This window comes from Columba livia, chromosome 5 (genome assembly GCF_036013475.1).
Source record: "Columba livia isolate bColLiv1 breed racing homer chromosome 5, bColLiv1.pat.W.v2, whole genome shotgun sequence".
In the NCBI taxonomy this organism is placed as follows: domain Eukaryota; kingdom Metazoa; phylum Chordata; class Aves; order Columbiformes; family Columbidae; genus Columba; species Columba livia.
Window position 1 is genome coordinate 41,392,151 of NC_088606.1, and position 27,239 is coordinate 41,419,389.

The following is a 27,239-nucleotide window of genomic DNA, read 5'->3' on the forward strand; positions in this document are numbered from 1 at the left end:
GGAAATACTACCATAGAAAATTAGATTACTGCATAGGAATAACAAAGTGCACCTGATGTTTTAAAAGGAAATGAGATGAGGTTTAATAGTATTGAGTATGAGTTCATTTATTTAGCAATTCATCACAACTTTGTTTCTAGCAGATGGGAATCCAGTTAACATGACAATCTGCTTATAGTAGTCAATCACAAAACGAGCCCCTGCTGTGACATGGGGGATGAAGAAAATGATGAGTCCATTGCGAGACTCATCTGGAATATTGCATACAGTTCTGGATAAGTCATCTCAAAGAAAAACTAATTCAGGTATAACAGAGATTAAGTTGCCTGACAAAAGAGGAAACCTAGCACAGCAAGAGAAGAAAAATAATTTGGCTTGGTTGGTTGAGCAAGATGAGAGAGAGTAAAAGAGGAAAGATTCCTTCACCATCAGACATCAAAATGAAGAATCAAGGTAGTAGCAGGACAGTAAGGCTTCAAACCAGTCAAAGATAGACTGCAAGTTAGTAATCAGAATTAGTCTCATGTAGTTCATGTTTGGAACAGAAGTAACACAATCAACACTTAGATTTGGCTATTTCACGTGTATCACATTCAGTTGCTCACTGGTAGTTTTGGTTTGTTCTTTTTACCTGACATTCATTTTGGTTGTTGAAATGACAGAAGGATTAAATGAAGATTTCCTAGATAAAATATTCCGACTGGCAGTGTTCAGAGAATTGCGTGGTGAGCGCCTGGGGTTGCTAGGAGTGCAGGTGGCAGAGAATATACCTCTTTCCAGATTTGGGCTGAATAAAAGTGTTTTGGCACTGGATTGTTTCTAGGGAAAAGCAAATAATGAGTTAGCATACTCTGCTAAAAATGTATCAGAAGAGCAGCTAAGAGGAAGGGAAAATACACCGTGAATCACAAGCAGACAGTCTCTTCAGTTTTTCTTTTTTCTTTAAAAGCATATTTTAAACATAAGTAGTTTTATTATTAAGTTTATCTGAAAACACATACCTTAGAATTATTACGTGGAGTACCTTTTTCTGACCCTCTTAAGTGATTTGATTTTTTGGCCAGCACCTGCCATAAGTAATTGGTTTTGAGTATACATTCATAACACAGGAGTTTCAGTGTTACTGTTTTCATGTGTCCATTGACATATGTTTTCATATATTTATTGACACATTACTGTCACTTTTCTAAGGTCTGCCATGCTCTGAAAGAGGCCCTGTTTGCAGCTTTCACCCATGCAAGTGTGAAATACAAAAACTGAGAATTGAGGCTACTGAGAACATACATTGCATACATTTTAAAGGAGCCACATTCAGTTATTGCACGATAGTTCAAGGCACAAAAGAGAAACTTAATATTTAATTCCCACTCTTTGAAAAGATAACCCATACCCTTGGTTAAGCAATTCAAACAGTTGCAGGCAAAAGTTCCAGGAGATCCTTCACAAAAGTGATTGTGACAATTATTTTAACTCAAAACTGACAAGTTATTTGTTGGTTCCTGTAGCTGTTTATAGCCATACACTGTTAATATATAAAAACTTCTGTAACTATACAAGGCATATACAAATGTATAACTAGTTAGAGGACTGCAGTTATATTTCACTGATCATAATATTCCACTACATGTGTACCTGACCAACTGTTATATTTACTGCTTTAAAGAGACTCTATGGGACTTTTACAGAGAGGCTCTGGAGATAAATGAATCCAGCAACAACGGGTATCTTTCTGTGTTACCACTTACCTTGACTTCATTGAGAGAACTGCTACAGTTTTCAATCATTCTTTTTTTCCTCTCAATGTATTCAGCAATAGATTCCATTTTGTTGAAGTGAGCCTCATGCAACTTTTTAAAGTCTAAAAAGATCCAAAAATAAAAGTCACATATCTGATAAGTTCCTAAGGAAGTTTACTGCTTAATAGAAAATCTTGCAACACCTATAGCTATGGCCTCAAAGAAAATATGACATATCCCTCTAATTAAAGACTGTATACACAGGTAACCAAACAGTTACTAGGATCTACTTTACCAGCTACATGACCAGTTACATGGTGCATGCTCTGGAGAGTTATAGAATGGTTTGGCTTGGAAGGGAACTTTAAGGATCATCTAGTCCCACGCCCAAGTTCTGCAGTTAAAGAATAAACACTTCCAAATTTTAAATGAATGAATGTGTTTTACAGAGTGATAAAAATGAGCTAATACATAGTAATGCAGTACAACAGTAGTATTATAAAGTCAAAGCTAAACAAGCAGGAATTGTAGCATATCTTTCTGCTCTTTGTTATTTTGAAATATCATGAACGCAAGTATTATATCCAAAAGGCAAAGCATTCAATAAATCACTTTTCTAACATAATATGAGTCATTTGCTACTATGAACTTACAGGTTGGAAGATATACCTTAAAATGTACCCTCTGAGAACTCTTTTGTTTGCTTGCTTTTTAAAGAGAGGATGTTCCCTTCTTCAAGCAAAAACAGAAATTTGAGTTGTTAAAAACTATAAGTCAAGTCTCCCTTCACACACAAACAATACATCTAGCTGGTAGGTTAGCTTACTTGGTGTAGTAGCTTTCATTGCTGTTTTCCTAGACCTAGATGCACGGCCTACAGGTACAGGGATCTTCCCTCCTGCATGATGAGCATCACCTGGTACAGTAAGATTAGACAAAATAATTAGAGCTCCTGGAAAATATTTTAATATCATAACCACTCAAAAAGTATTTATTCTAAAACAGATCTTACCTCCTCAAAGTGGGTTTAGGTTTTGAGAAATACATCAGCTGAAATAGGTATGTCCTAAGCCTCTCAAAAAGCCTTTTAGTGGTAGATCAGTAACAGAATGCCTTGACAAACTACAAGCTCAGCATGAACCTTACAGTTATACGAGGTTATTTTCTTTGATAGTAAAGTATTTTACAGGGAAAGTTACAAGAGAATTATGCTTGTGGTAGCAAAAGTAACTTTAAATTCACAGGTCTTGATATGCTTAATAAGCTAGAGTTTTATAAAATGTTGATAAAGAAGAAAGAGCTTTTGGGCAGCTTTTCTGCCACTGTCTTATATACATACACAGAGTCTAAGTTCATTCTATCATCTCTGCTCTCAGGTATGGTATTAAGCTCATGCTCACAGTTTAGTGATGAATTTCATTTTCTTGAGAAAAAATATCAGGTAAAAACATCAAGTTCAATATTTGCATATTAAAACCAAACATTTGCTTTTTTATTAATTCACACCTCCTTTAAAGTAAACTTGGATAACCTAAATATATTGAAAGAAATCCCCAATGGAAGCAAATAATGGTTGGTTGTTGAAAATAAACTTTTCAACACTAAATGCAGGCGTAGTACTTTTCTGTCACACAGCTCTTGCTGTTTGAAATTACTGAAAGAAAAACACAAAACCAGAAAGCAGTACAGACACTTATAACTGCAGTTATAGGAAGAAATAAGTACTGTGCCAGCTGTCAGGATGAATGCTGCCTCAAAGCATCTTCTACATATTCTATTGCTTCTGTTTCTAAAAGAACTTCCATTGAAAATCCTCATTTTCTGAAACAGTTTCAAAACTATAGATCGCCTCCAATAAGAATGACCTTGTAAATTCTACTGAACAGCAAGAATATCCATAGTATAGCTCAAGGACTACGTACACTGAGTCTAAGAGGAACAAGTAATAGTATCTACCCCATTTGAGAGACTCACAATATTCATTAATTATCAGATTGGGCAAACTCATTTCTTCATGTCAGCTACATGCATAAAGAGGGAAGAAATGAGTTAATATTCTCAGCAACAACATGTTTGAAGGTCTAAAAAAGCCACCAGATGGAAGAATGATTCACTGTAATACATTCAGATATTGTTAGGGAGTTTAGGCAAATTATAAAGGATTCTGTCTGTATCTCCTCCTTTACTAATTTTACTCCTGGGAAGAAAATGACAAAACCCATTCATCTGTGAAAAAAGAAAAATGAAGCATGAGGGAGGAAGCTCTCCCTTTCTTGACACTTTTTAAAGGAGCCGAGTAACATTTCAGTATTCCAGAAGGCACTGATCCTAATCAAGGTGCATGACCAAAATAGATTCAGACCTTGAAGAACTGCTTCCCTAAAAACATCAGGTCCAGAGCTCTAAGTCAAAGCCAGCAGAATTCCTACATTCCTGAATTTGTGAAATTGTGTTACAATACATTAAACAAACCAAACACAGATTTTTTTTTTTTTTTCCCCCTCTGGTATCCCCAAACAAGGTACTGATTACCAGAGATGCCACAAAAATCTTTGCAGACACAATTAAATGACCAAATGGTACATTTTAAGTAGTACAAGTTACTAAGCCTACTTTTGGAATTTTCTACTTACATTCATCTCTGCCACTTTTAGCAGAAGCTGCCTTTGGTTGTTCACTCTGACCAGCAGCCATCCCTGGACTTTCAATAGCTCTCTGTTTAGTTACTTGTTCCTCATTTTGGAATTCCTCATTTTGGAATACCTTCTGTCCCTTTCCATGCTCACCCTGAGGCACTTCATTTTCTTTCATATCAGAATGCTCCTGCAGTTGAAACATAATTTAAACAGTTTGTTACAACTGGGTATAAACAAAGGCTGTTGTTCTGAGAACAGTCAGCCAGTGGAACAGGTTGCCCAGAGAGGTTGCATAGCCTCCACCCTTAGAGCTTCACAACATCAGATCAGATAAAGCCTTAAGCATTGTATTCTCACCTCATAGTTGACCCTGTTTTGGCTGGAAGACTGAGCAGCAGACTTTCTCAAGTCCAACCTGAATTAACTCGCAAAATACTTATCCTGTTATTTCACAAACAGATCTATTTTAGAAAGCTTTTATCTGCTCAGCTCTAACATTTTAGTATAAAATTGCCTTTATTGACAGAAGTTAATTACTTGCAAGTAAAAGTATATTGATTTGCTCTTTGCACTATTGTAGCCCTGGTTACTGCATGATTCTCCAGCACTACCAGACTAACACTCATCTTCTCATTTCCCTCCTCTAAATCAGTAAAAGTTTTTCACACAGTTCTTAATTCACACACTATTTTTATGTAATTCTAGAGAAAAATAATTCTACCCGATCTCACTTTGAAACTTCCCCTCCCTCTGCTATATACAACCCATGAATAAAGAACTCAGCAAGAGGAGTGGGAATTAAATTGTGAGGATTAAGCAATCATCTAAATCATTAATTTTGTCCATATAAAGAAAGTGAAAACAGCCTTATTTTAGATAAATTCTGAAACTAGTCTAATATTCAGAACACTATGATGAACTAGTGAAAGCAGTCTTACATCCAGATAAAGTGTGTTTAAATTAAACTTGGGGGAAGAGGAGGTGGCCACACTAAACCAAGCAACACAAATCACCTCTTTCTCATCAGAAAGGCCTTCATCACTGGTATTAGTTTCCTCTTTGGAGTTACTCTTTTTTCTCACTATTTTCTTTTCTTTACCACATCTTTTTGTAACAAATGACATTGAAGGAGGCATAATTTCCTCCTGACTCCTCATTTCATTTGATTCGGTGGAAGATGATGCACTTTTTTCAGAGTCCTGTAGCAGAAAAATACTGTAATGTGGAACATATCTGACACAAACATAAATTAGATACTCCAAAGAGACAGTTTCAATTTTATTATGGGAAAAAATATTTCACACAAAGGAAAACCACTAGCATTTAGCAGCATAGTAATCAAGAAATTGGCAATATTTGGATTTCCCTAAACATCACAGCTCATAATCTGAAAACTTTGAAAAGCCCTACAGTTTATTGTATAGTATTGTAATAAGATTATTAAAAAAACTAATACTTCATATTTGAAATCTGACTTGCACGATGCTGTGACTCTCCCAGATTTGTGCATAGAATGCTCTTCACCAAAACAAACAAAAAAAAGCAGAGCCTCTTCCATGCTTGTTAAAACCAAAAGTAAGCTGACAAGGGTTACACCAGTTCTTCAAGCCTTTAAAGAATATTTTAAAGGAAGCATTTAAAGGGATATATATTTTAGAAAAAACATACCCCAATTTACTTTCTATCAAAATGTAAAATACATTGCCATGCCAAACAAAGTAACTCAGCTTACAGAAGATAAGGCTTTTTTTTAAAGTCAAGAAAGCGCAAGTATATTGTAGTAGATTAAAACTGTTTACTAATAAGTATCTAGTATCTTTCATCTAGGTATGCAAAGATAATAAAATATTTTTATATTTGGTTTTGACTAGTGTCTAGAGCTAAACAGGCAAGAATAAATATCTGTTCGATGGAATTTAAATGTTAGTGTTTGCAAACAATAATTTTGTACTGATGCTGAAAAACATTTATAGCTTTATAAGCTGAAAGGAGATCAGCTTTGGGTCATATAGGAAACCACTTCAAAGCTAATACTAGCACATCTGTTTCTATCAGTACATGAGTGGATTAAACCAAAGGCACTATTAAGAAAAAAGTATTTTTGTTACAGTATGCATCATGGTAAAAGACAACTTTCAGTACATGCTCTGCTCTACTAGTTACAACGTTAGATCTATCGCTCTTAAAAAGAATGGCTGATTCATCTGTTACCATATTTTCATTTCCTTGGTTTGTACCATGAAAATGTTGCTTCAGAGCTTTCAACAATTTGTCTGCCTGGAGAGAAAACAAACAACATACGAGTCAAATATTGTATTAAGTCATCAAACAAAAAACTGCATAAACCAAATTAATATCGTGTAAATTGATGCAGTGAACTAGCAGAACATTTCCTGAATCTAACAAAATAAGGCATGCCTTTGTTCAGGTCAGTCACATTACACAAAGTGCTTAAGGCTGCAGATAAACATGTAGCATGTTCCCCACAGTGGTACAAAGACAAATTTCTGTGTGACTAGGTTTCTCCTGGTCCATCTGTTTTCCAGAAATTATGCAAGGATGAATGAGAGAGACTGTTTTCAGCAGCACTGCCTAGCTGAACGTGAATTAAAATTCTGTGAAATTTCTGCAATAACTTCTGTCTTGCCCATAATACATGCAAAGCTTTTTTCTTATACCTTGTATATATTCAACAGTAGCAACAGAATAACAACAACGAAACCACATCGTTGATATTTTAGGCTGTGAAACACTCAATACCTAATGGGAAAAATAAATAAATAAAATCGAGCCCGAACTAGAAGTTTAAGAATAAAATAACCCAGAACTAAAACCCTAAGCAAACGTCTTAGTCCTGTAAGGACAACGAGTTCCTTTGTTCACTTAAGTCGTGGATCTTCCTGCTTTTAGGGGTTTACGCCTTTCTCCCGGCAGCCGTGCAGGAGCCTGGCTGCTGCCCCGTCACTCACTCACTGCGCCCACGGCGGGAGACCGGCAGCTGCCAGAGATCTGGAGCTCTCGGCAGACCTTTCTCGTTCTTAACCACGACTGGCAAACAAGCAAACGCACTCACACCACTTAAGGCACCCTATTGACTATTTTTCTGACACCTAGCCGTAAAAAACACCCCGCAGCTGTGCGCGCTGAGAGCAGCCGGCGTGGTAACCCGCCGCGGCCAGAGGAGCAGCCGGTACCGCAGCCCTGAGCACGGCAGGGACGGGCCCGCAGAGCTGCGGGCGGGCCCCGCGGGGCAGCCCCCGCCTCCCTCCTTGGTGCCCCCGGGAAAACGGAGCCTGGTACCGTCAGCCTTGCTCCCTTGAGTGTCCGCCCGTCACGAAGCTGGACGGACGCAGCTCCTCGCGGCACGGCCGGGAGCTAACGGACGGACGCTGCAGCGGAAAGCTGCCGCCGCCACCCCCAGGCCCAGCTGTGTCCCCGCCAACACCGCCTCCAGCCCCGGGAAAGGGACCGGCCTGAGGCTCCATCAGCGCGGTACCCAACATGAGAACGACCGCCACAGGGACGGACAGGGCATGTTCCCTTCACGACACCCACTCCGTCAGCTCCTGGCTGGGCCCAGGGGAAGCCCCAAAGCCAGGACTGCTCTTCGGAGGGCGGGCAGCCGGAACTTCCCGCACCCGCCCCTCGCTCAGGTGCGCAGCGCTTCTCCCTCCCGAGCGCAGCAGCTTCCCCCGCCTCACCCGGAGATTGGCCTTCAGGCCGGCAGCCTTCGCCATCTGCTGGAGCTCGATGTATTTCAGCGAGTCCAGCTGCTGGAGCGAGGTGAGCGCCATAGCTGCGCAGGCTTATCAACGGCCGCGCTTCGAACCTCGCGCTCAACTGACACGGTGTCCCTTATCCCCGCCCCACCGTTCGAACTCGCCCGCCGCGCCAGGCTATTGGCTGGACGAGGCAAAGGGGTCGGGTCTGGGACACGGAAACTACCAATGGCGGTGCGGCCGCCGAGGCGTGCTATTCTTCTTTTTTCGAACACGGTAAGGGCAGCTCTGCCTTCTCCTGCTGATTGGGCAACGGAATGACTCGGTGCGGCCCACTTCCCAATAGTCTCGGGAGATGAAGATTGATGCGTCCGTTGCCCAATGGAAACTCAAATCTGTGAAGCGCGCTCTAGTTGTGAGGCTGGGAAGGCGGGCGCCGCGCTCGAACGCGGAGCGGGAGAAGATGGCGGTGCGGCGGAAGCTGCTGGAGCTTCTCCAGGAGCCGCAGATCGGCGGGACCATCGTTCTGGAGCAGCCGGCGACCTCTGCTGTTGCCGCGCGGGTCTTGCCGTCGCCGCTTTCATCGCCACCTTCCTCGCCGCCGGCCGTGGCCTCGCTACCGCGGCAGCAGGGGCCGCTGCCGCAGGACTGCGCCGTGTTCCACTGCCGCAGCTGCTGGGCGGTGCTGGGGGACTCGCTGCACCTGTGCGCGCAGGAGGAGCGGCAGCTCGGCCTCCTCGTCTGCTTCAGTCAGTGCTCTCCCGGCGGCCCTGGGGCAGGGGTGGTCCGGGCCCGCCTGCCGCTGGGCTGGGCTGGGCTGGGCTGGGCTGGGCTGGGCTGGGCTGAGCTCGGTTAGGCTGGGCTCCGCGGGGAGGACGGGGGCTGAGCCGTGCTGCACCCCGACCTTCCTCGGGCCCGAGGGCTGGTCCGGGCTTCGTGTCGGGTGTCCTGAGGCCACGGGGCGGAAGGACGCGGGTGGGGCTGGGCCGGGTGTAGATCTTGTTTTCAGTGCCTCACGTGTTCTCTTCAGAAGTCACCAGCGGTGTGGCCTGGGAGGATTCGCTCCTCGTCGGCCTCGAGGGACCGCTCCTGGGCTGGTGCGTAGCTCGGCAGGGTCTCGCTTTCGGCATCGGGGCTGCGGGGAGCGGCCGCCGCGGTACCTGCCGGGCCGAGCCGGGAGCTCCGCTGGGGAGGGCGCTGGGGGCAACTCGGGGCTCGGTAAGCTCCAGAGTGCTTTTCGTACCCATGCTTCGTCATTTCGCATGGAGAAGCCTTTTGTAGGTATTTAGGCTTCATTTTTGTCAAAAAGTTTTGCTGCCCCAGCCTTTGTTGGTGGGGATGAACATTTGGGTGATGCAGTAAAAGACAGAAGGCGGCCTGGCCTTCAGTTCTCTTCTGCTCCTTACCCAAAAGGTGTATTGCCTAAATTAAAGCATCTCTGTTTGGGGGGGGGGGTTGTGGTTTGTTGTTGTTGGTTTTTAATACTAAAAAGCAGTAACTTCTGCTCTACAGCTAGTAGCAGGCTGGGTAACTCTGGGATTAGTCTGGTGTTACAGATGTAAATACCACCTGAGGGTTTACAGAACCAATAGCTTGTTTAAAGTCTACTCCATGATCTAGAAGGGCTGGGAACTTTTAAAATAAAATACCTTTGTTGTTGTTTTTTTGTTTGTTGGGATTTGCTTTTTCCTGGGTTTTTGTTTCATTTGTTGCTGGGTATTATTTTGTTTTTTGAGGGGAGAAGGTCTCTGAGGCAATAGGCTGTTCTATCAGGAGGAAATGTCGCATCTATGACCTGTCATAGGTGTGGGCACAGGCATTGTTTTACCAGTTAAATCATATTTGAGTAGTACAACCTAAAGCACTCTGTGGTAATAAGTTGTGCATTTTCTCCCCTAATTGCAACTTCACTTATTACAAATATTATCTCTTACATGCCCAACTTTTTATGTTCATGTTTTCTCTGTGTGTATTACTTCTTTAAGGAGGAGGCATTATTATGTCTTGTTCTGATAGAACAATTACTTGATGTCCTCTGACAAGCATGCATTATCTGTGGTTTCAGAACCCTCTTTTTAATAATGTTTTTCCTTTTCTCTCTTAGTGCTTACACTTCATTATCCTGTCAGTCATGTGGCTCAATTGTGGGCTTAATTCTTTATTCTGCCTCCAGTGCCCTGGCCTATCTCCGAGGCTTATTCTGTTTCTTCAAAAACAGCATCAACTGGTGAGTATACTGTATTCTTACGGTCAGTGATTTCACAGGAATTTGCAACTTATTACAACACGGTATACAATTAATCTACAGCTAAAAAAAGCAGCTTTTTTACTTTTGTCTGAGCACATTGGTGTGGGATTTCAATATCCGCCGTGTTTCAGTTGTTCATGTTGGCGTGACTCCATTTGATTTGCCTTTTACTCTTTGAGCGCCCTCATATAATGTCAAGGTTTAAATGTAGTTGTTTGCACTACTGAAATCTCCTTCAGTCCCAGATTCACTTAGCTAATGTGAGATATCAAAGTAGTTCCATGATAGGCTGAGGAGTTGACTATAGAAACTGTAAATAATTACTTGCAGCTGGTGATGAGAGGATCTTATGATTTCAAAGCAAAACCATTGTTAGGATTTTAGTATTTTTACAATGTGCTTGCTGCTTTTGGCAACAAATTTGTATCTGCTTTAAAATCATCTTATATATTACCTTGTAAACAGTGAATGCAATTATGGTATGTTTAACTGGTTTGGTTTTTTTGGTGTGTTTTTTTTTTCCTTTCTTCCCTTTCTCTTTTTGTTTTCCAGTTATTTCTTAAAAGACCAAATGATAATAGAAGCTTCTAAGGTGAATTTTCCTGTTGTGACCTTAAAGCAACAACTGCAGCAAGTAAGGTTTCTACATTAATTTGTATGGAAAATGTTTTTTAAATGCTAATACTTCTTTTAAAGGCATAAGACTGACTTAGAATACAGTAAATGACTTAAATTTGTAAGAAATGCAAAATATTTTTTAGAACCCCTTATGTGCAAAACATATCCAGTTCTAGCTAATTTTCTGGCAAAACTGAGTTATTCTCTTATTGCTGCATCTTGAAAAGAAAAAAATATCCTATAGACAGACTTCACCTAAGTATTGCTAGTAATACTTGTCCCTAGAATTGATAAGTTACTGTTGAAGAGTTTAAAAAAATAGCAATTTGTAAATTTGAAAGGGATTCTAGTACAGTTGTATTTACAGCTATGTAAGCTCACCACAGCATGGTAGTATATACTTGTAGTTTTAGAGACAACACTAGAACCTCCTTCCTTTTTTGGTGTTTAAGTTGGGTGTTCTTTTCCGTAACTTGGTTAGTCATTAACTTAGTAAATTACAGTTGCTGTGTGTAGGAAATAGCCAGTATATTGAGTATGTATGTGCTTACTTGTTCCTTGCTTTTTATTTGAGTTTCTGTTCCAAGCATGGAAATGGGCCCATGACACTTCTTAAGTTTTGTCATCTTCTAGTGTCTTATCAATGATAAAGATCAGAGTGTTTTTATAGGTCAAGTGAGGCTAAAATGCAAAAGTCTTATCCAGGCAAGACTTCTAAAGTTGAGATGCATTTTCCTGAAGTAAAAATATGGTAGTAGTTCATTGCAAACACAAATGATGTGACTGTGGAGAGTTTGCTTCTTGGTTAGAAGCAGCGCAGGAATCTGATTTTTGCTTTTTGAGACATAACATGAGCAGAATTTTACTCTTGTGCTTTTGATGTGTTAACTTAAACCACAGACTCTGGAAATGGCATTTCTGAGGGACTGTCCACATGTTTTCCTTAGCTAATGATGAAACAGTCTTTTCAGATATTGTCAAAAAAGGTCTCTGGCTGCGTAAAGACTTGTAATGAGTTGACTAGGAAAGATTGGATGGATCATAGTAAGGCTCCATCAACTCTTGCTCCTTAAGTAGTGCATTTCCATACACGTGTGAAAGGGGTTCTCCTGGCACACGTTGATCTAGCTCCTCTTTGCAGTGCAGGATTCTGATTTGGGTGCCAGTTTTGGCTGTACTAGACATGCAGTATACAGATTAAAGCCAGTATAATATTCCATCTTGAAAGTCAGCTGCTCTTTAGCCACTGAAAAGTGGAGTGCAGATTGTTCAAAGATCCAGTGTTAGGACATTTTTCTCTAGTTTTAATACTAATGTTTCTCTTCTTTTCTAGCTGAAAGAAAAGCTTGTAGAAGTCCACGCTCGCATAGAATTGGTGATGAAACAGCTGGAGGAGCTGGCATAGAAGAATGATGTGGCAGAAAGGCAAAACTCTGCATCAGATGCAGTTGGCCTCCTGCCAGGATATGCAATAGGCAGGGTCAACTAATGATGTGCCATTTTCAAGAACTGCTGGAGTTGTTTCTGTTTCTGTGCAGAGCTTGTTCATTATGGTGAAATACTGCACCAGAACAGGTCTGAGTACTGATCTGTCACTTTATAGGAAGAAGTGATACATAAGTGCATCCCTTTGACCTAAGAGGAACACCTGAAACCTGACATACTGAAGTTAAGCTTGGAAAGATGAATAGCTCACCCATGGAGTGTGTCACCTTCTGAGACAGCGTAGCTATGACTTTGATTCCCTCTAATGACTTCCGGGGAAAAAACAGCCTTTTAAATACTAAAAACGGGTTTCTGGAACTATACAAAACATACTAAGATGATGATATTCAAGAGGAGCTATTATAAACTGAATGTTCTTAGAACTACAGTTCTCATATTTTCATATAAATGCAGTGTTAATGGCAGCCAGCTGTTGGTCAAGGGGCTCTTTAGCTGGTATGTGAGGCACTGCTAAATGGGCTCCTGATGAGTTCTTTTAGATTTGCTGGTGTATGTGGCCTGCAAAAGGAGCAAGCCAGCATGTCACAAAAGATGCAGTGTGTGCTTAGTGCATGAATCTGGATGGCATGATGCTGGCTGAAGCAAAAGGTTTTGCATTTCAAATTCAAGGGCAACCCACGTGCCTGCCAGGTCCTCTGGAAATGCAGCCCCGTGGCTACACAGGACTGAGTCAAGCTCTTGCTGCCCCAGGAACCTTAGGCTGTGAGCAACTGCCTTTAATAGATCTGAACCTTTCCTTCTGGGGCTGATGCTGTGGAACCAAGGGATGGTCTTCTCCTTTGCTTCTGCTCAATCATGGGAACAATGCTCTGCTGAAGTTGTGATGATCTGCCTGCTGCCCTCACTTGGGCAGTCGTTCCAGAGAAAATACCTAATGGCTATTCATTTGCATTGCTGTTTTGAATGGGTTCTGCTTCTTTCCAAACATCTAGAAAGTAATCTGATGGCAGAGCACTACTTACCCCTTGTTACTGGGGCAGAATATCCCTGATTCTTGTTACTGGAAGATAAGGGTCTTTTGCTGCCTAAAAGGCTGATGTTTTAAACCTTCCATAAAGTTTAGTAGTCTGTAGTAGTCTAGAGAGGGTTGTATTTACTTGATCAACTGAATTCCAGTGATGCTATTTGCCACGTTCCCTTCTGTATATGGTTGGCAGATTGTGTTCCCTGTTGCTGCCAATGCCAGTACTCCCTCTATTTCACAGTCTTAATTGTTTTATCTGTAAAATAACTCTCATAATGGGCAAGGAGCAGAGGGGACAAAACTTAGTGCAAGGCACCTCAGAGGCTTTAGGTAGGGAGCTGATATTTATACTATTTGTTTCTGCTGTGCTGCTTTTTAAGAGTTCTGGGTTGTCTCAGTTTGTTCTGGTTAAGCAATAACATAAAATCTCAACAGCCATTCTGCAGGGAGAGGAGGGGTGCTCTCTGTTAAATTCTAATACTATCTAAATTATTTTTGTTGTTCATGTTTTACAAATTTGACAGGCCTAAGTGTGAAAATGCAGTGCAGCTAAATTAAGGATATGGAAAGTAATTACCTGAAGTAAATGTTACACTCTTGTTAAGATCTGTTTAATTGCCTGTAATGATAAATGTTACCATCTCTAAAATGCTGGAAGGCTGTTCATCACAGTTGTCACTGTATATTCATGTGAAGTTTGAAGCTGCTGTATTTGATTACTTCATTCTTAAGAAAAAGGCGTTTTTAAGGTTGTTTTGTGCAGTGACTCTGCATTACGTTGAAGGACCTGTTAGTCTTTAACTGGGGTCTTGTGACTAAGCTCAATTTGTGCAGGCATCCTCCCATCTCAGGTAAATGTTTTCCACTGCATAACTTCACCTTTGTGCTACTTTCTAAGTTACAGCCCTTTTGGTTTTGCATCTGTCTTAAGAAATATGATAATGGGACTACTCATTTTTGCTTTTTCATTCTGGTTTCTGCATTGAGGCTGTTTCTTGCTATGGACTTTGCATCTATATGTGTGTAATAGTGTTAAATTGTCTTGTTTCATTTAACTAATGAAAGAAAGCTGTCAGTCATGTTTTTATATTAGTTTTACAGTTGTAAAGAAGAAACTTTTTAAATTAAAAAAGCTGAAAATTCAGAAATATATATTGTGTGAATCACTGATAATATCATGTGAGTCATAAACCCACTTTTCCTTAGATTATGTTTGCACAAAAAAAAAATCAGTTTATCTTGTTTAGGTCCTGGTTCATAATGAAGCATTAAATTAATGGTTCCTCATATCATGTAGCATGAATTTAACCAAATGAATGTGTGCTAAATAATAGCTGGTAAATTTTTAACTACATTTCTCTAATATTTCAAACTGGGAGGTCTGCTGCTCTGTTGAGTCCCTCATGTCTATTCATCAAATCATGTTTTTTCTTGGCATTATTGCCTGATGTACAGGCTGACGCTCACAGCAGTACAGCGTTCCAGACAGATTCTGTTTTAAGAAGCAAGCCACTTCAATTTACAAAACATAAATTTGTTATCTTCAGTTATTTGAGATGAACATTTACTGAGATATCAACTTAAACCTATGGGTGCGTTTTAAGTGATGCTTATAAAATTTTATTCCTGAAGATTCAGCTTTTGATCACACAGCCTGTGCTGGGTTCAAATTCCTCTTAATCTGTAACTGATCAGTGATTATTTGTTTTTCTTATTCTAGTGCAGAACCCAATCTCCTCTAAATAGGCATCTTGAGAGACGTGTTCTAGCTTTAAGTGCAGCCAGGGCCAGGCTGGCTTGGCAAGGATGGATTCTCTATTTAAAGAACACCAACCACTTAGCAAGCAAGTCTCAAGGTCATGTCTGCTTATGTTAGCTAACCAGCAGCTGTCTTCTTTGGAACATAAAGACAAAAACAACTAGAAAATGAAACAAATTAAGGTGGCTGAACAGGTTACTGAAGTAACAATCATACAGTGAATCTTTGGTAAGCCAGCATAAGCTAGCAATCCGTAACAGAGTTTGAAAAGCTCGCAGCAGGGCTGGGAGCTGTGGCTCCTTCAGCACAGTCCTCGCCAGGTGGTGTCATGCTGCCACGTTACAGCGTTTCCCAAAACTGCAGCAGCAACTGCAAGGAAAGTTGTGCCTCCCTGCAGGCCAAAGAAGTTTTTCAGAAACATAGCGGCTAAAACAATAAACAGTCCGCATATATGAAACAGTTTTCTGAAGGACTTATTACTTTCAAGCAATCAATACAAGAAGCAGAAGCTTTCTGCTACCACATAAAACAACCCTGGAAGCGTTTATCTGGTAAGTTGATGACCTTATTATGACTGGAGTAACAATTTTTCTTAGTTGCCTTCCAAGAAGTCAGAGACTCTTGTGCCTGAGGTCTGCTGGAACAGCTGGGCCCGAAGCACATATCCAGCATATGTGAGCTTAGCTCAAATCCTTAAGTTTTGACAAAGGTGCAGTAAGTACGAACACATCTTGGAAATCAAGTGTATAGTAAGTTGGTTAATTTGTCTTCTGAACAAATGACACATCCAGTTTTAGTGCATTCTCAGCCTGTGCTGCTTTATTGCTAAAAAAATTTGTATACAGGTGCAGAGTTTCCAAGTTCATTTTTAAACAGTTCCTCTTTACAGCGTCAAAAGAATAAAATCTTATCTTGAAATCCTCAAAGATGCATAGATATCAAAGCAAGCTGCCTTTTGGAAAAAACATCAGAATTTGCAGGGAGACATTCTTTCACTGTTACCATGTAAAACGTGTGCAATGGGAGTACATAGTTCCAGTAACACCAATAATTTCATCCACTAATCCATGTGAGCACGCCATCAGAAATTCAGTACAAGAAGTATTTTCTAGCCTGTTTTCAAGTACTAAGATAATTTTAAAGAATCCGTAACTAATACTTCTCCTTTGCTGTTATTTTTTGACATCCTGAAGTAGCTCATTCCCCAGGTTTTACACTGAAGGGAAGAAGCATTAACAAAGGACATAACTGCTTAATCATCACACAAAGGAAAATATATTTAACAGGGTTTAAAACTATGTGAAGTGTTCTAAAAAATACCCACTGAGAGTTAGGTGGCCATGGTTAACCGTTTGGCTAAACTTGTTTTACAAATTCCCTTCTTGCTTGAAGAAGTTGGCTCAAAGGATTTCATTTAGTCTAACTTCTGATACCATAAAATAGTTATTTTCTTTTACAATATTCCTATTTCATTTGGCAGTTCTTGTATGTCTGGAAAGAACATTCATGACAAAAATGCAACCTCCATTCTAAACCCAAGTTATGGTGCTTTATGGATGGTTTGCTATGAAGTATGAACAGGAGTTAACTTGACACACAATTTCTTCCTCCAAGACAATTCCTCTGTCTATTTAAGGAAGAGGATGGAGCCTCTGTACATGGAGAAGTGTTCTGCACAAGTTAAGCCCACCTACAAAGTTAAGCTAAGGTAGAAGTATGGAATTCTGCAGTAACAAGCTAGTATTCAACATCCTTGAATACAAGTTTAAGCTTGGAAAGTATTAGTGACGCAGGCTTTGCCACATATTCTGTTATTTTCAAACTGCCAGCAAAAATTCACTGCATTATCCACTAAAAGACTTGGGAAATATTACAGAGAACACACTAAAAGTTTACAGAAAGATGGCACCCAAATTCCCTTTTATGTAATAAGTGAAATAAAGAAAAAAGACTATTGCAACCTGTGTTGCAGAAGATAAAAGACCTTCAGCGATCAAATCTCATTTTCTGTTTTTAAAAATCTCTTTAAAGAACTTAAAAAATATACAAGATTACCAGTATTTTCAGGTTCATTCCTGCAGGTGCCATTATTGCTGGCTAGTACCAGTATGCTTCAGTACAGCTGCCTATGTGGCTAGAGAGTTACCTGAAAATACTGTCTTAAAAAGCTATTCAACACCTGAAATATATGTACTGTGCTTATTAAATTCAGTCTTCTCCAAATAATTTTTCTCACCACACACAAGCGTATTACCTGCTGTCTGGCAAATACCACAGTCAATTTGAGTCTGTGGTTTTCATTACGTGATTTTTGTGTGTTTTGTGTTTGTTTTCTTTTTCCCCCCCAACTAGTTGCTCTCCCCTGCACCTTGTAAGTAAGAAACTCTGCACCCTTTTCCTTGCTACAGCTGCAGCAGGTGAGAAACCCCATCTCGCCCCTAAACATGCTTAGTTCATGCCCTGCTTTTCACATGCTCAGGGCACTAAGATGAACCAGACAAGAGGTTATAAAGGCGAGTTCTGCTGATCCTGGTTCCTAATTTACAGTTTTGGTGCCATGCTTCTGTCCTTATCTATACATTCTGCCTCTTTCTCTACAGAGGCAGCACATTCTCTAAAAAAAGAAAAGAAAAAAAAAAAAGAAAGAAAAAAACCCCAAAAATTTGAGAATCAAAGCAGGAAGTTCAAGCTATTGGTATATTAATTCCTATTGCTTCATTATGTATAAATGCATATCTCAATTTACTGGTAATAACTATGTTACACTAGACATTTTGAATCATGCATAACTAGAATACTAGCTCTAAGATTTGGTTTGTGGGTCTGTGCCGCTTTCCTTCAGTTCCTCCATGCCTGAGGCATTACAAACTAGCTGCTTTTTATTTGACCTGCAAACACACTCATCTGGAGGGGAAGTGGAACAGCAGCCAGGATTTACATAGGACACACTAAACAGTGAGTTTTAACGGTAAGTCACCTTTTATCTTTAACCTTAAATGTTTTAAAACCTTAGGGAATCTGTCTATATTATAACCTGGTACATAGGCTCAGTGCCAGAAATACGCTCTGCTATATCATGAACACCAACACTATCTAGAACTTGGAAGGAAGTGTAGAACAGACTGAAAGGGAACAGACATGAGAATCCATGGCTGGAGTTCTACTCCGTTAAATGAGACAACCTGGTTCAGCTGCTGGCTTTTGTGTGCCAGCCAAAGTGCTACAGGGGGCAAAATGCTGGATCATTCTGCAAAAGAAACCCAATGGAATCCAACTGGAACTACCATTACGCAGCTCTGTACCTGAACAGCAAGCAGGATTATTAGTTTTGGAGGAAGACCAGGCAGTTTCCTAGGGATGCAGGAAGCAGTTATTTCTAAGATTGGTTATCCATCAAAAACTTTTCTTCTCTTCCGTATCTTTGCCCTCTCTGCCCAAAAACCACACTGCCAGCTCTTGACAATGTAATCCTTGTGTAAAGTGTCAGTGCTTGAAAGACTTTCTTTTTGTCCTAAACTTGACAATTATCCTCAGTTGCAGAAGGTGCAGTTCCTGAAGGTGCAATTCCCAAGATAAGTACCGGCTAGACCTTCTGCAGCAGCACAACAGGGTGTCAAAACCCCATGTACTTGTATTATCCAGGTCTAGTCCTGCTAAAGAACGGCATCTCAGTACGGGGCACTACACCTTTGATATCCCACACTGAAATGTAGTAGCATCTCACACTTCCACTTTGTTTCAGAAGCAGTGAAATCAAGGGGTTTGAAGCAAAAGTCATGCCACAGTACAAGAGCTGAAAGGCAAAGGTATTCCTTCTGTTGCTGTGAATAGTAATTTCTAGTCTGGTACAGAATACAGATAATTATAAAAAGTCTGAACCAGGAAGAATATGCAGATAGCTCGCCTGGCTACACCAGTCTTCATTTACCACCCTCCCTCCCCTGAATAAGTAAACCCTTGAAGAATTCTATTTAGCCACAAAGTTCATACTTCTGAAGTACGAACACAACCGTGTTTTCATTACTATTATTTCATTATTGTGTAAATGTACTTGCTGACCACAGACTAGAATAGATTTATAATTTCTCTGATGTAATCAGATAACAATCAAATTAAGGTCCCCTATGGCCAGCTTCCAATTCTATCAATAATTCAAAAGCTGGAATTTAAGCTGATTACAACCTTCCAGCTTTTCATACACATATTACAAATTAGCGCACATTTAATTCAGACATCCTCATGCTTATCTTGGTTACTTTATTTTGTAAAAATGCTCACAGCCCTCACAGTCCCATTATCAACTTATGAAGAACCAAAGGGCTTCACCTCCGTAATTTTGGAACATTAGAAGCCTCCCTTCAGCTGTAACTTACAGTCCAAATTACTTCAGCTTTCTAGAAGAAATCCAGCCAGCCAGATCTAAACCTCTGATGTAATAATTCTGTTCAGAATACAGTATTTTCTGTTGGGCCATATTGTCTCTATTGACTACATTTCTGCACTGGAACTATTGTCACCTATGGACATTTTAGAAGTCCTGCAGCTCTTTTATGTAACCCTTTGATAGCAAATACTTTGCTGGGTGCAGAGGCTACAGCTGTAGATCAATAACCCTTTGTGTTACCAGAGGCTTCACAGTACTTGCCTCTGCAGAACTTCAGGCATCAACAGAAATCAATTACAGTCTGAAACAGTGTTGAGCAAGGCTGAAATTATTTTTTGCTGTAAAGTAACATTTTTAGAATTGTACAGCTGTGCTTGGGATGCACAAATGTTTTGAGCGTCAAGTGTGCTTAATTTTTTTATTTTTAGACCATTTCAGACTGGTCTTTTCAAACAAAGAAAAAATTACTTCCCACAATAAAAGCTTCTAACTTCAGAATCAGGTTCTCTTCACAGTCCTGTATTTGGAAGGGTTTGGTTTCTTCTCAGAGAAACAGAGTAAGTGCTAGACTACAAAAAAGAAAAAATACAGAAACTTCAGCTATCCTTTCAAAAAGAACTGACTGCCCTTCCCCCAGCACTCATTGACAGTGCTTCAGACATCTGACAAAGCTAAGTGGGGGTTTTTATATATCAGGTTCATTAACTAATTATTCAAGTGCCAAATTCCCTCCAAGGAGAAGAACATAAGAGGAATTCACCTATCTTCTCAGGAAGAGACTCTACACACAACTCCCTGCAGCACAGAGCGCCACAAACTTATTTGGTTATTACCCACTTACTCTACTGTACAGTCTTGCTAATGCAAGTTATTTACTATCACATGCAAAACAGTTATTGCTACTAAAGTTCTATTTTCTTATTAAATCATCTTATGGCTTTGTTTGCATCAGGGATTCTTCCCCCTACATACTGTGCTATTTTGCATTCCAGTTTCAGAGGTATTTTTCAATTGATTCTCCCAAGCACTAAACTACGTTATTCAATGGTACAGCTACTTCCATTTAGAACTGAACAGAAATCTCAGCACAGGTCCCCTAGAGCTCTGCTGTAAATGGCCCCCCTGTCCAATTTTTTGGAAAAGTATTCAATGCAGAGGATTGTTTGTTTGTTTCCGTTACACACATTAACTCTGCACAGATTACTGGTTTTGCACCAAAGTACATGCTTCTTGATTAATTACTTTAGAGACGCATCATATCAAAATCAAGCTGCCCGTTCCCTCCCTCCCTCCCCCTAACGGCCATTTACAGGCAGGTCTCAGGAAAAGAAAGATGCAGTATCCTCTCTTCAGTTGAAAAATATTTTTTTTCTTGCAAAAGAGAGAAATATGTGAAGAGCAACACTGGCACCAAATAAAAGACTTTTTCCTAGGAAATCAGAGGATGACATCCACAGAGCATTGCACGTCTGAAGAACCATGCCAGTCTCTTATTTGATCAGTCCAAGCTGCCCATTGAGTGCTAAATCATTTGGACTTCCCCTGGTCTAAACTCTCTTTCTAAAGAAGCAGAGGGAGAAAAAGAAATTATTCCAATTGAGCTTAGAGCTGGAAAGCAATACTGGCAATTCCCTAAAATACAGGATATTGAATTCTCAATAATACAGGAGTGGGGAATCTCTGATCCACAGGCTCAAGACAGCCTGCTGCACAGATACAGTCTGCTATGTTGTTTTTCAGCTACAGTCTGCAATATTGTTTTTCAACAGCCCTTGACCTTACTATATTCTTTCCTTATTATTAACATTAAGATGTATGTAAATGCAGGATCCACCGATGGTTTTAAAAGATTCAGTAGGACTTCAGCAAAAAAAGGTTTTCCCTGTTCCTGCAATAATGGATAAAAGTCTTCTACGCATAATTGGCGGATAACATTTTGCAACCATTAACTTATTATATAATGGGGATAATGTTTAACTAGTTATAACAATTACATAGTCTGATCTGAACAAAAAAAAGAAATACTTAATTAACAGATTTTGTAAATTATTTTAAGGTAGCAGAGCCGTGTACAAAATGCATACAAACTCCTTAGCATATTCATACTTTTCTGAGTATATCACAGGATGGATAATAACAAAATCGAAAATGCTGCACATGGAAGAAAACATCTTCAACAAAGACTAAAGAGAAAAGAATCCCACTGATGGAGACGAGAATTCTGGATGCTTACATACACTAGCTTACTACTGTAGCTGGACAGACAGACTAAAAACAAAAAGTCAACTGTGGTTCTATGAAGCCCATTAAGTGAATGCATTTCATTTCTAAAGATAGCGTTGCCATTGTCAAAGGGAGGATACTGCATGTTGAGACCATGTTTGCGACATTTCTATTGTATCCTTTCTATTCTTAATTACATTATAATCACTGTTTATTAATAAATTTGTCACTCTGAAATTGCAAAAATACTACTAGGCTCATGCACTGATCCTAACATGGCACTACAGTTTGCTACAAAGCACTAATGCTTATGGAACTATACACATCTCAAAATGGAAGACATTGGTGATTTTGTTGTTTTCAAACAACTTGTAACATCATTTTGTCCACAAGTATTAAAATATATATATGTGTATATATATATGATCTATTGCACATGCCCCTTGTTTTTGTAATCTTTCACACAGGAAGATTTCCAACCAACAGAGAAGAAGTAGAGCAAGACAAAGTAATGAGGCTGAGGCAGCATTTCCTAACACAGCAGTTTTAGAAAGGTGCTGGCCAGAAAGGTACAGCAGTGGGGGTCTTCTGGGCACACACTATTGGAGTATTACTTCTGTGAAAGACACAGATCCTTACCCCTGCTAAAAATATTACATTCTGAAATTAAACTTGAAAAAACTAACGTCATGGATAGGAGTCAGGAAAAATCAGCAGTTCTATTTTTTTTGTTACAATGCAGGGTTTCAAAACCTTGAGAGTTACTCCTGTAACCTCAAAGAGGTTGAAGCGTCTACTCTCTAGTTAGCCAAATTCTTAGGTTTTGTACATGTCCACAGAAACAAAAATACCTTTTTGTCCCGCAAGTATTTTGTCATCAATCTATGCAAGCTCTAACATCAGGACAACTACAGGCAGAAGAAGAAAAGGAAATTCCAAGATTTAAAAAATCAGATGTTGCTTATGCCAGATACCTCCCAACCACTTACAATCCTAGGATCCTGACAGTATTTTCCATCACTTAGAGATGGATCCTGCTTCTACAGACATCTACATCAAATCCCAACAGTTTCAACATAAGGAGGCCCTACAAGGAAATGTGCTTTTGCACCTGCCTCAAATTCCAGAAAATTCAGACCGTATTCAGCAAAGAAATCCTATGTTCATTTCAGAAGTCAGACCAAGCTGGTGGTTGCCTCATCAAGATCAACGTAACTCTTAACTAAACTAATAAAAGCAGCACAGCTCATCACAATATTACACAGGATTTTAGTGCACCTCTCTGCTCATTACAGTTGGCATTATTTTGATACACAGTGTCTTTTAACTTACATGTCTCATCTTCATAGAAACAAAAAATGGGTAAAGTTGTCATTAAATCTTACTGTTACAATGCAAGTCTAAATAAACACAGAGCTAAGACTGCTCTGAAGATGGGGATCAACATCAACACTTGTCTTTACTCTGCTACAGAACTTGGTCCCATAAAATGTTACCACATTTTAAATATCAGAATGTTGCCTTTGCAATCTATCATTAAAATTTAAGAAGGATTTCAATTGCTGCCTTTTTCAGCCATTTTCAGGCTGTCTGGCTCTCTCCAGGAGTTTTCTAAAAGGAAAAACAGAACAAACCATAAAATCTAAAACACCCCCCAAAACATGCTATTATCTTCCAAAACCTATTAACAGAACCTATATACCTTTATTTGATCCAGATTTGAAAATACTATTTTAAGCTAGCAAGTCACATCTTCTAAATCACAAGCTTGGAATAAGGTGCAGTAAGAAGAGTTCCAGATTTGAAGTGGAACTGAATACATATCCCAGTTCTGGGTGATTTTTTTGCCAAGAAATCTTACTTGCCATGTACAACACCATAGCAGGGAGCATGTAAACAATACATTCTCCCGTATCAGAATGACAGAAAACATCCTATATAATCACAAATGATGGAGACAAAGAATCTTGTGTAAACATAAGAACAACAGATTGTGCCTCAGTTTGGGAAGGAATATGAGGAACCAGTAAAAGGCCTGTCCTAAGTGTTTCTGCTCACTCTCAACTACTTTTGTGTGGGTAACAGTCCATTCTCTCTTGGGCCTGTTTCTACGTAGATGATGGAAACATACAGGTCATCTCAGTTCTCAGTCACGGAAGAATCAAAAAACTGATTCTGTCAGTGGTATGAAAAGCTGAAAATGTGCCAAGGAAGCTGAGTGGATAAACTACAACTTCACACCTCTGGTGTCTTCCATCCCACCAGAAGTTAGTATCTTTAATAAAGAAAGAAGTTCTGCCCCATTTCTTCTACCATAGAATGTTTTTGTTCCTTTTGCTGCTAAGGATTCACAGAAAGCCAGAGGGAGAGAGTGATTTAACATAAACCTAATCATCATCATCATCCTGTCAACCCAGAGGCCTTTAAAGCTTCATATTTCTTTGCTAAAATTGAAATGGTGCAGAGTAACTTATCCTTCTGGTGAAAGCTCTTCATATCCAGCACTTACTTAGGGTTACACATGCAAATATACATTTTGATCGCAGACTGAGATTATGCACTTATGCGCAAGGTGATTCTGCATTTGTTCCTGTGCATTAGCTGCTTTATGTGAGTTGACAACAAGACATCTATCTACAAAGTCTGGGTCCTGGACTAGAAAATACCTGTATGGGATGTCCCCAGTTGTTCGGGAAGTTTCTTCCTCATGTCAGAGCAGAAAATATGTTCTGGTCTTCCTGCTGCCGATTTTCAAGACAGTTTGTCATGGCAATGCATGCAGACTCTTCATCTGCTAGGAATTCCAATATGACACAGTGAAGTACTTAACCTTCCTAAAATGAAGGAGGAGATGTCAGTGCAGAACACCAGCTTCCACTTGAATCTGATTACCAAGTATTTCTCATTTCAGAACAGAATGCCGAAAGCTGGATGAAGAGCTGGCACAGAAGATGTTTCTTCAGGGAAACAAATGGTGATTTCTGTTACTCTGCTTTTGAGTTTTGATAAAATGGTGGTGTACTTCTGTGGGAGAAGTCATCTGGGGAATCAAATGTTGGGTGAGATGGTTGAAACAGCAAGTGGAGAGATCTTCGTTCGTTCAGCTCCATGGAAGTGAAGGACAGGGTTCTGCTTGCTAGAAGAGAAACATCCACCTCTCACAGCCTATGAGCAAGCAACAGGATCACCTTTTCAAATATCAGGAGAGAGTATAGAATCCCCAAATTAAAACAAACAAACAATAAAAATCCCCAACAAAATACCACCACCACACAAAAAAACCAAAAACACCCGCCCACCCCCCCCCCAAAAAAAAAAAAACCAACACAAACAAAGAAACAAACCAAACCAACAAACAAACAAAACCACCAAGAGAGCAAGAGAGGTAGTTTAGAAAACAGACTAAAAATACATTTGACATTAACATGCCCACAGGTTCATTACTTCAAAAGCCTGACTCTACTGCCTGATAAAATTAGCTGGCTTCACAAACTGCAATAGTCCCCTGCTCTATAAGATTTTCTATCTTTTAATGTCCATAAACTGGCTAAGGAATAACTACAGAAATGCTGAACTAAACACTTACTCAGAAGCAATGTATCCATAAATATACCAGTGTTAATTATAATAGCTATAGGGCTCAAACATGTAGCATGACAACGCTGAGGTAGCACTAGAATGCACGTTGCACACAGAGAGAGTATATCCTGCTACAGCAGGTTACAATTCAAAGAGACACCATAAACCATCACCTAATTAACTACAAAACTGTCACCACTGTAGAGGAAAAAAAGCACCTCTGACAGTTGTGAGATCACACAGACTAGGTACTTACTTTCACTCCTCTCTCCCCACTTATCCACAGTGCAGACATACTCCAACAACTGTCATCTTGTCACTGATCTCCTGGTCTTTCATTAGTGACACTCCCCGGTATCACCTATTCACAAGAGCTGCTAAGACAGAAATTTTGTGCTTTAAGTTTGATGCCAGCCTGCACCAGAAGGTAACGTGGGTGCACTCCTGCATAGCTGGCGCCAGAAGCATTTGTTAACATCCTCCTGTACTACAATGAGAGATGTGAAAGACTATTTTTTCCTTCGGTTTCATTTTCTTACATACAAGAACATGAGGGTACATCATATTTTCTAGCCCCTTCTATTTGCTCTGTATTTCTCATCCTATTCTAATTACCTTAACACTTCAGTTGATCAAGTTCAGAAATAATCTTGTGGTGACAGTTTTCAATTCCTATGCTAGAAGTAGCGAGTAGATCGTGAAAACTGAAATACAGCACACATCACCGTCGCTTTCTCTCTGAGGCACTCAAATATTTCAGCTGATCATGAGCTTGGCCATCCGTGTTCATACTGTTGGGAAAGTCTTATCCTTGTTATGAAGAAGGGGAAAAAAGAGACCTGGAGAGCTGCAACAAAACAAAGATTTGTAGCAGAGCTTAGAACAAAATATACAATCCTCTTACACATCTTAACTACCAGATTATTTTTATTTCATTCACTGGAAAAAAAAAAAATTGAATGTACTTTTTTCCATTTGATAACTGACATTTGGTTATCTTTCTTCCAATTCTACTGTTTAACAAATACAACTTTTAAGATAACTACTCCAAGTTAATATAATTACACAATTAGTGTCTCTTAGCAGAGAAAATGACATAATGAGACAGGAATTTTACAACTTTAAAAGCATTTATTCTTACTAGAATATATAGTTAAATCGAAGTTTTTTTCAAGCACAGCCCAAGCTGAAAGCTCACACTGTGGCAACATTCCAGTCCTCTGAATGTATCCCACAAATCTGATTTATTTAGACGGGGACCAAAAAAAACAACCAAACCACCCCACACAAAAACAAAAAACAAAAAACCCACACCAACACAACCAAAATAACCCACCAACCCACAACACCTTAATCAGCCAACAAACCTGACAAGTTTAGTAACTGATATTTAGTACCTAAATAACCTCATGGCTTCACTCACCATTTTTTTCAATCCACATTCTCTCAGCGAGCCTAGAGAGAAAGAGATGAACACATGAAATTAAATTTGCATCTAGGAAGCTATTCAGATCATACACGATTATCTGTCCAGGACACAAAAGCTGAGCTGTACCCTCTAGGAACTAGTCAACATCTTTAAACATTCTGCATAACACACTGAAGTCACTTTTCAAATGATCACAGCCACCCCTTCCTTTAGTTTAGGGACAGGATGGTGAAGTGAATTGGGCCCAAGGATGGAAGACCCAGGACAGGCAAACTCCAACTAAGAACAGGCTGGGGAGGAGAAGCATATACACAAAACATGCCTGGAAGGCTTTTGTTCACAAACAAGTCTGGAGTAAAATCACGTGTGTTATCATTCCAGAGAATGTAGTTTACACAGTACTGAATTCCCTTTTTCCCTGTTTTTTTCTACTTTACT

General features: G+C 39.8%; 2 protein-coding genes across 6 annotated transcripts in view; one reads left to right on the top strand and one right to left on the bottom strand.

Moving 5' to 3' along the window:
* Positions 1 to 27,239, bottom strand: part of NUSAP1 (nucleolar and spindle associated protein 1) — a 35,140-nt gene that overhangs the window by 4,829 nt on the left and 3,072 nt on the right. For 2 of the 5 annotated variants that reach the window (XM_065064601.1, XM_065064600.1), the window contains exons 2-11: positions 26,796 to 26,827; positions 25,988 to 26,219; positions 24,460 to 24,958; positions 6,584 to 6,649; positions 5,386 to 5,571; positions 4,370 to 4,559; positions 2,563 to 2,652; positions 1,746 to 1,858; positions 1,002 to 1,067; positions 632 to 819 (exon numbers count right to left, since the gene is read on the bottom strand). In XM_065064601.1, the coding sequence (XP_064920673.1) occupies positions 632 to 819; positions 1,002 to 1,067; positions 1,746 to 1,858; positions 2,563 to 2,652; positions 4,370 to 4,559; positions 5,386 to 5,571; positions 6,584 to 6,586 (836 nt within the window). In that variant the 5' untranslated portion in view covers positions 6,587 to 6,649; positions 24,460 to 24,958; positions 25,988 to 26,219; positions 26,796 to 26,827. Of the gene's footprint in view, positions 1 to 631; positions 820 to 1,001; positions 1,068 to 1,745; positions 1,859 to 2,562; positions 2,653 to 4,369; positions 4,560 to 5,385; positions 5,572 to 6,583; positions 6,650 to 8,073; positions 8,382 to 24,459; positions 24,959 to 25,987; positions 26,220 to 26,795; positions 26,828 to 27,239 lie in introns of those variants that run through there. The other 3 variants (XM_065064602.1, XM_013366935.3, XM_021287200.2) reach the window with 3 other exon arrangements.
* OIP5 (Opa interacting protein 5) lies at positions 8,447 to 14,575 on the top strand. Its single transcript, XM_021287527.2, has 5 exons — positions 8,447 to 8,840; positions 9,122 to 9,188; positions 10,196 to 10,318; positions 10,892 to 10,973; positions 12,291 to 14,575. Exons 1-5 carry the CDS (start codon positions 8,447 to 8,449, stop codon positions 12,360 to 12,362), a joined length of 738 nt encoding a protein of 245 aa, XP_021143202.2. The 3' UTR covers positions 12,363 to 14,575.

Excerpts from the sequence above, each read along its gene's own strand:
- OIP5 (XM_021287527.2), top strand. The coding sequence starts at position 8,447 with ATGAAGATTGATGCGTCCGTTGCCCAATGGAAACTCAAATCTGTGAAG. Across the intron at positions 10,319-10,891 it reads TTCAAAAACAGCATCAACTG|TTATTTCTTAAAAGACCAAA; the intron begins GTGAGTATACTG and ends TTTGTTTTCCAG. Across the intron at positions 10,974-12,290 it reads TAAAGCAACAACTGCAGCAA|CTGAAAGAAAAGCTTGTAGA; the intron begins GTAAGGTTTCTA and ends CTTCTTTTCTAG.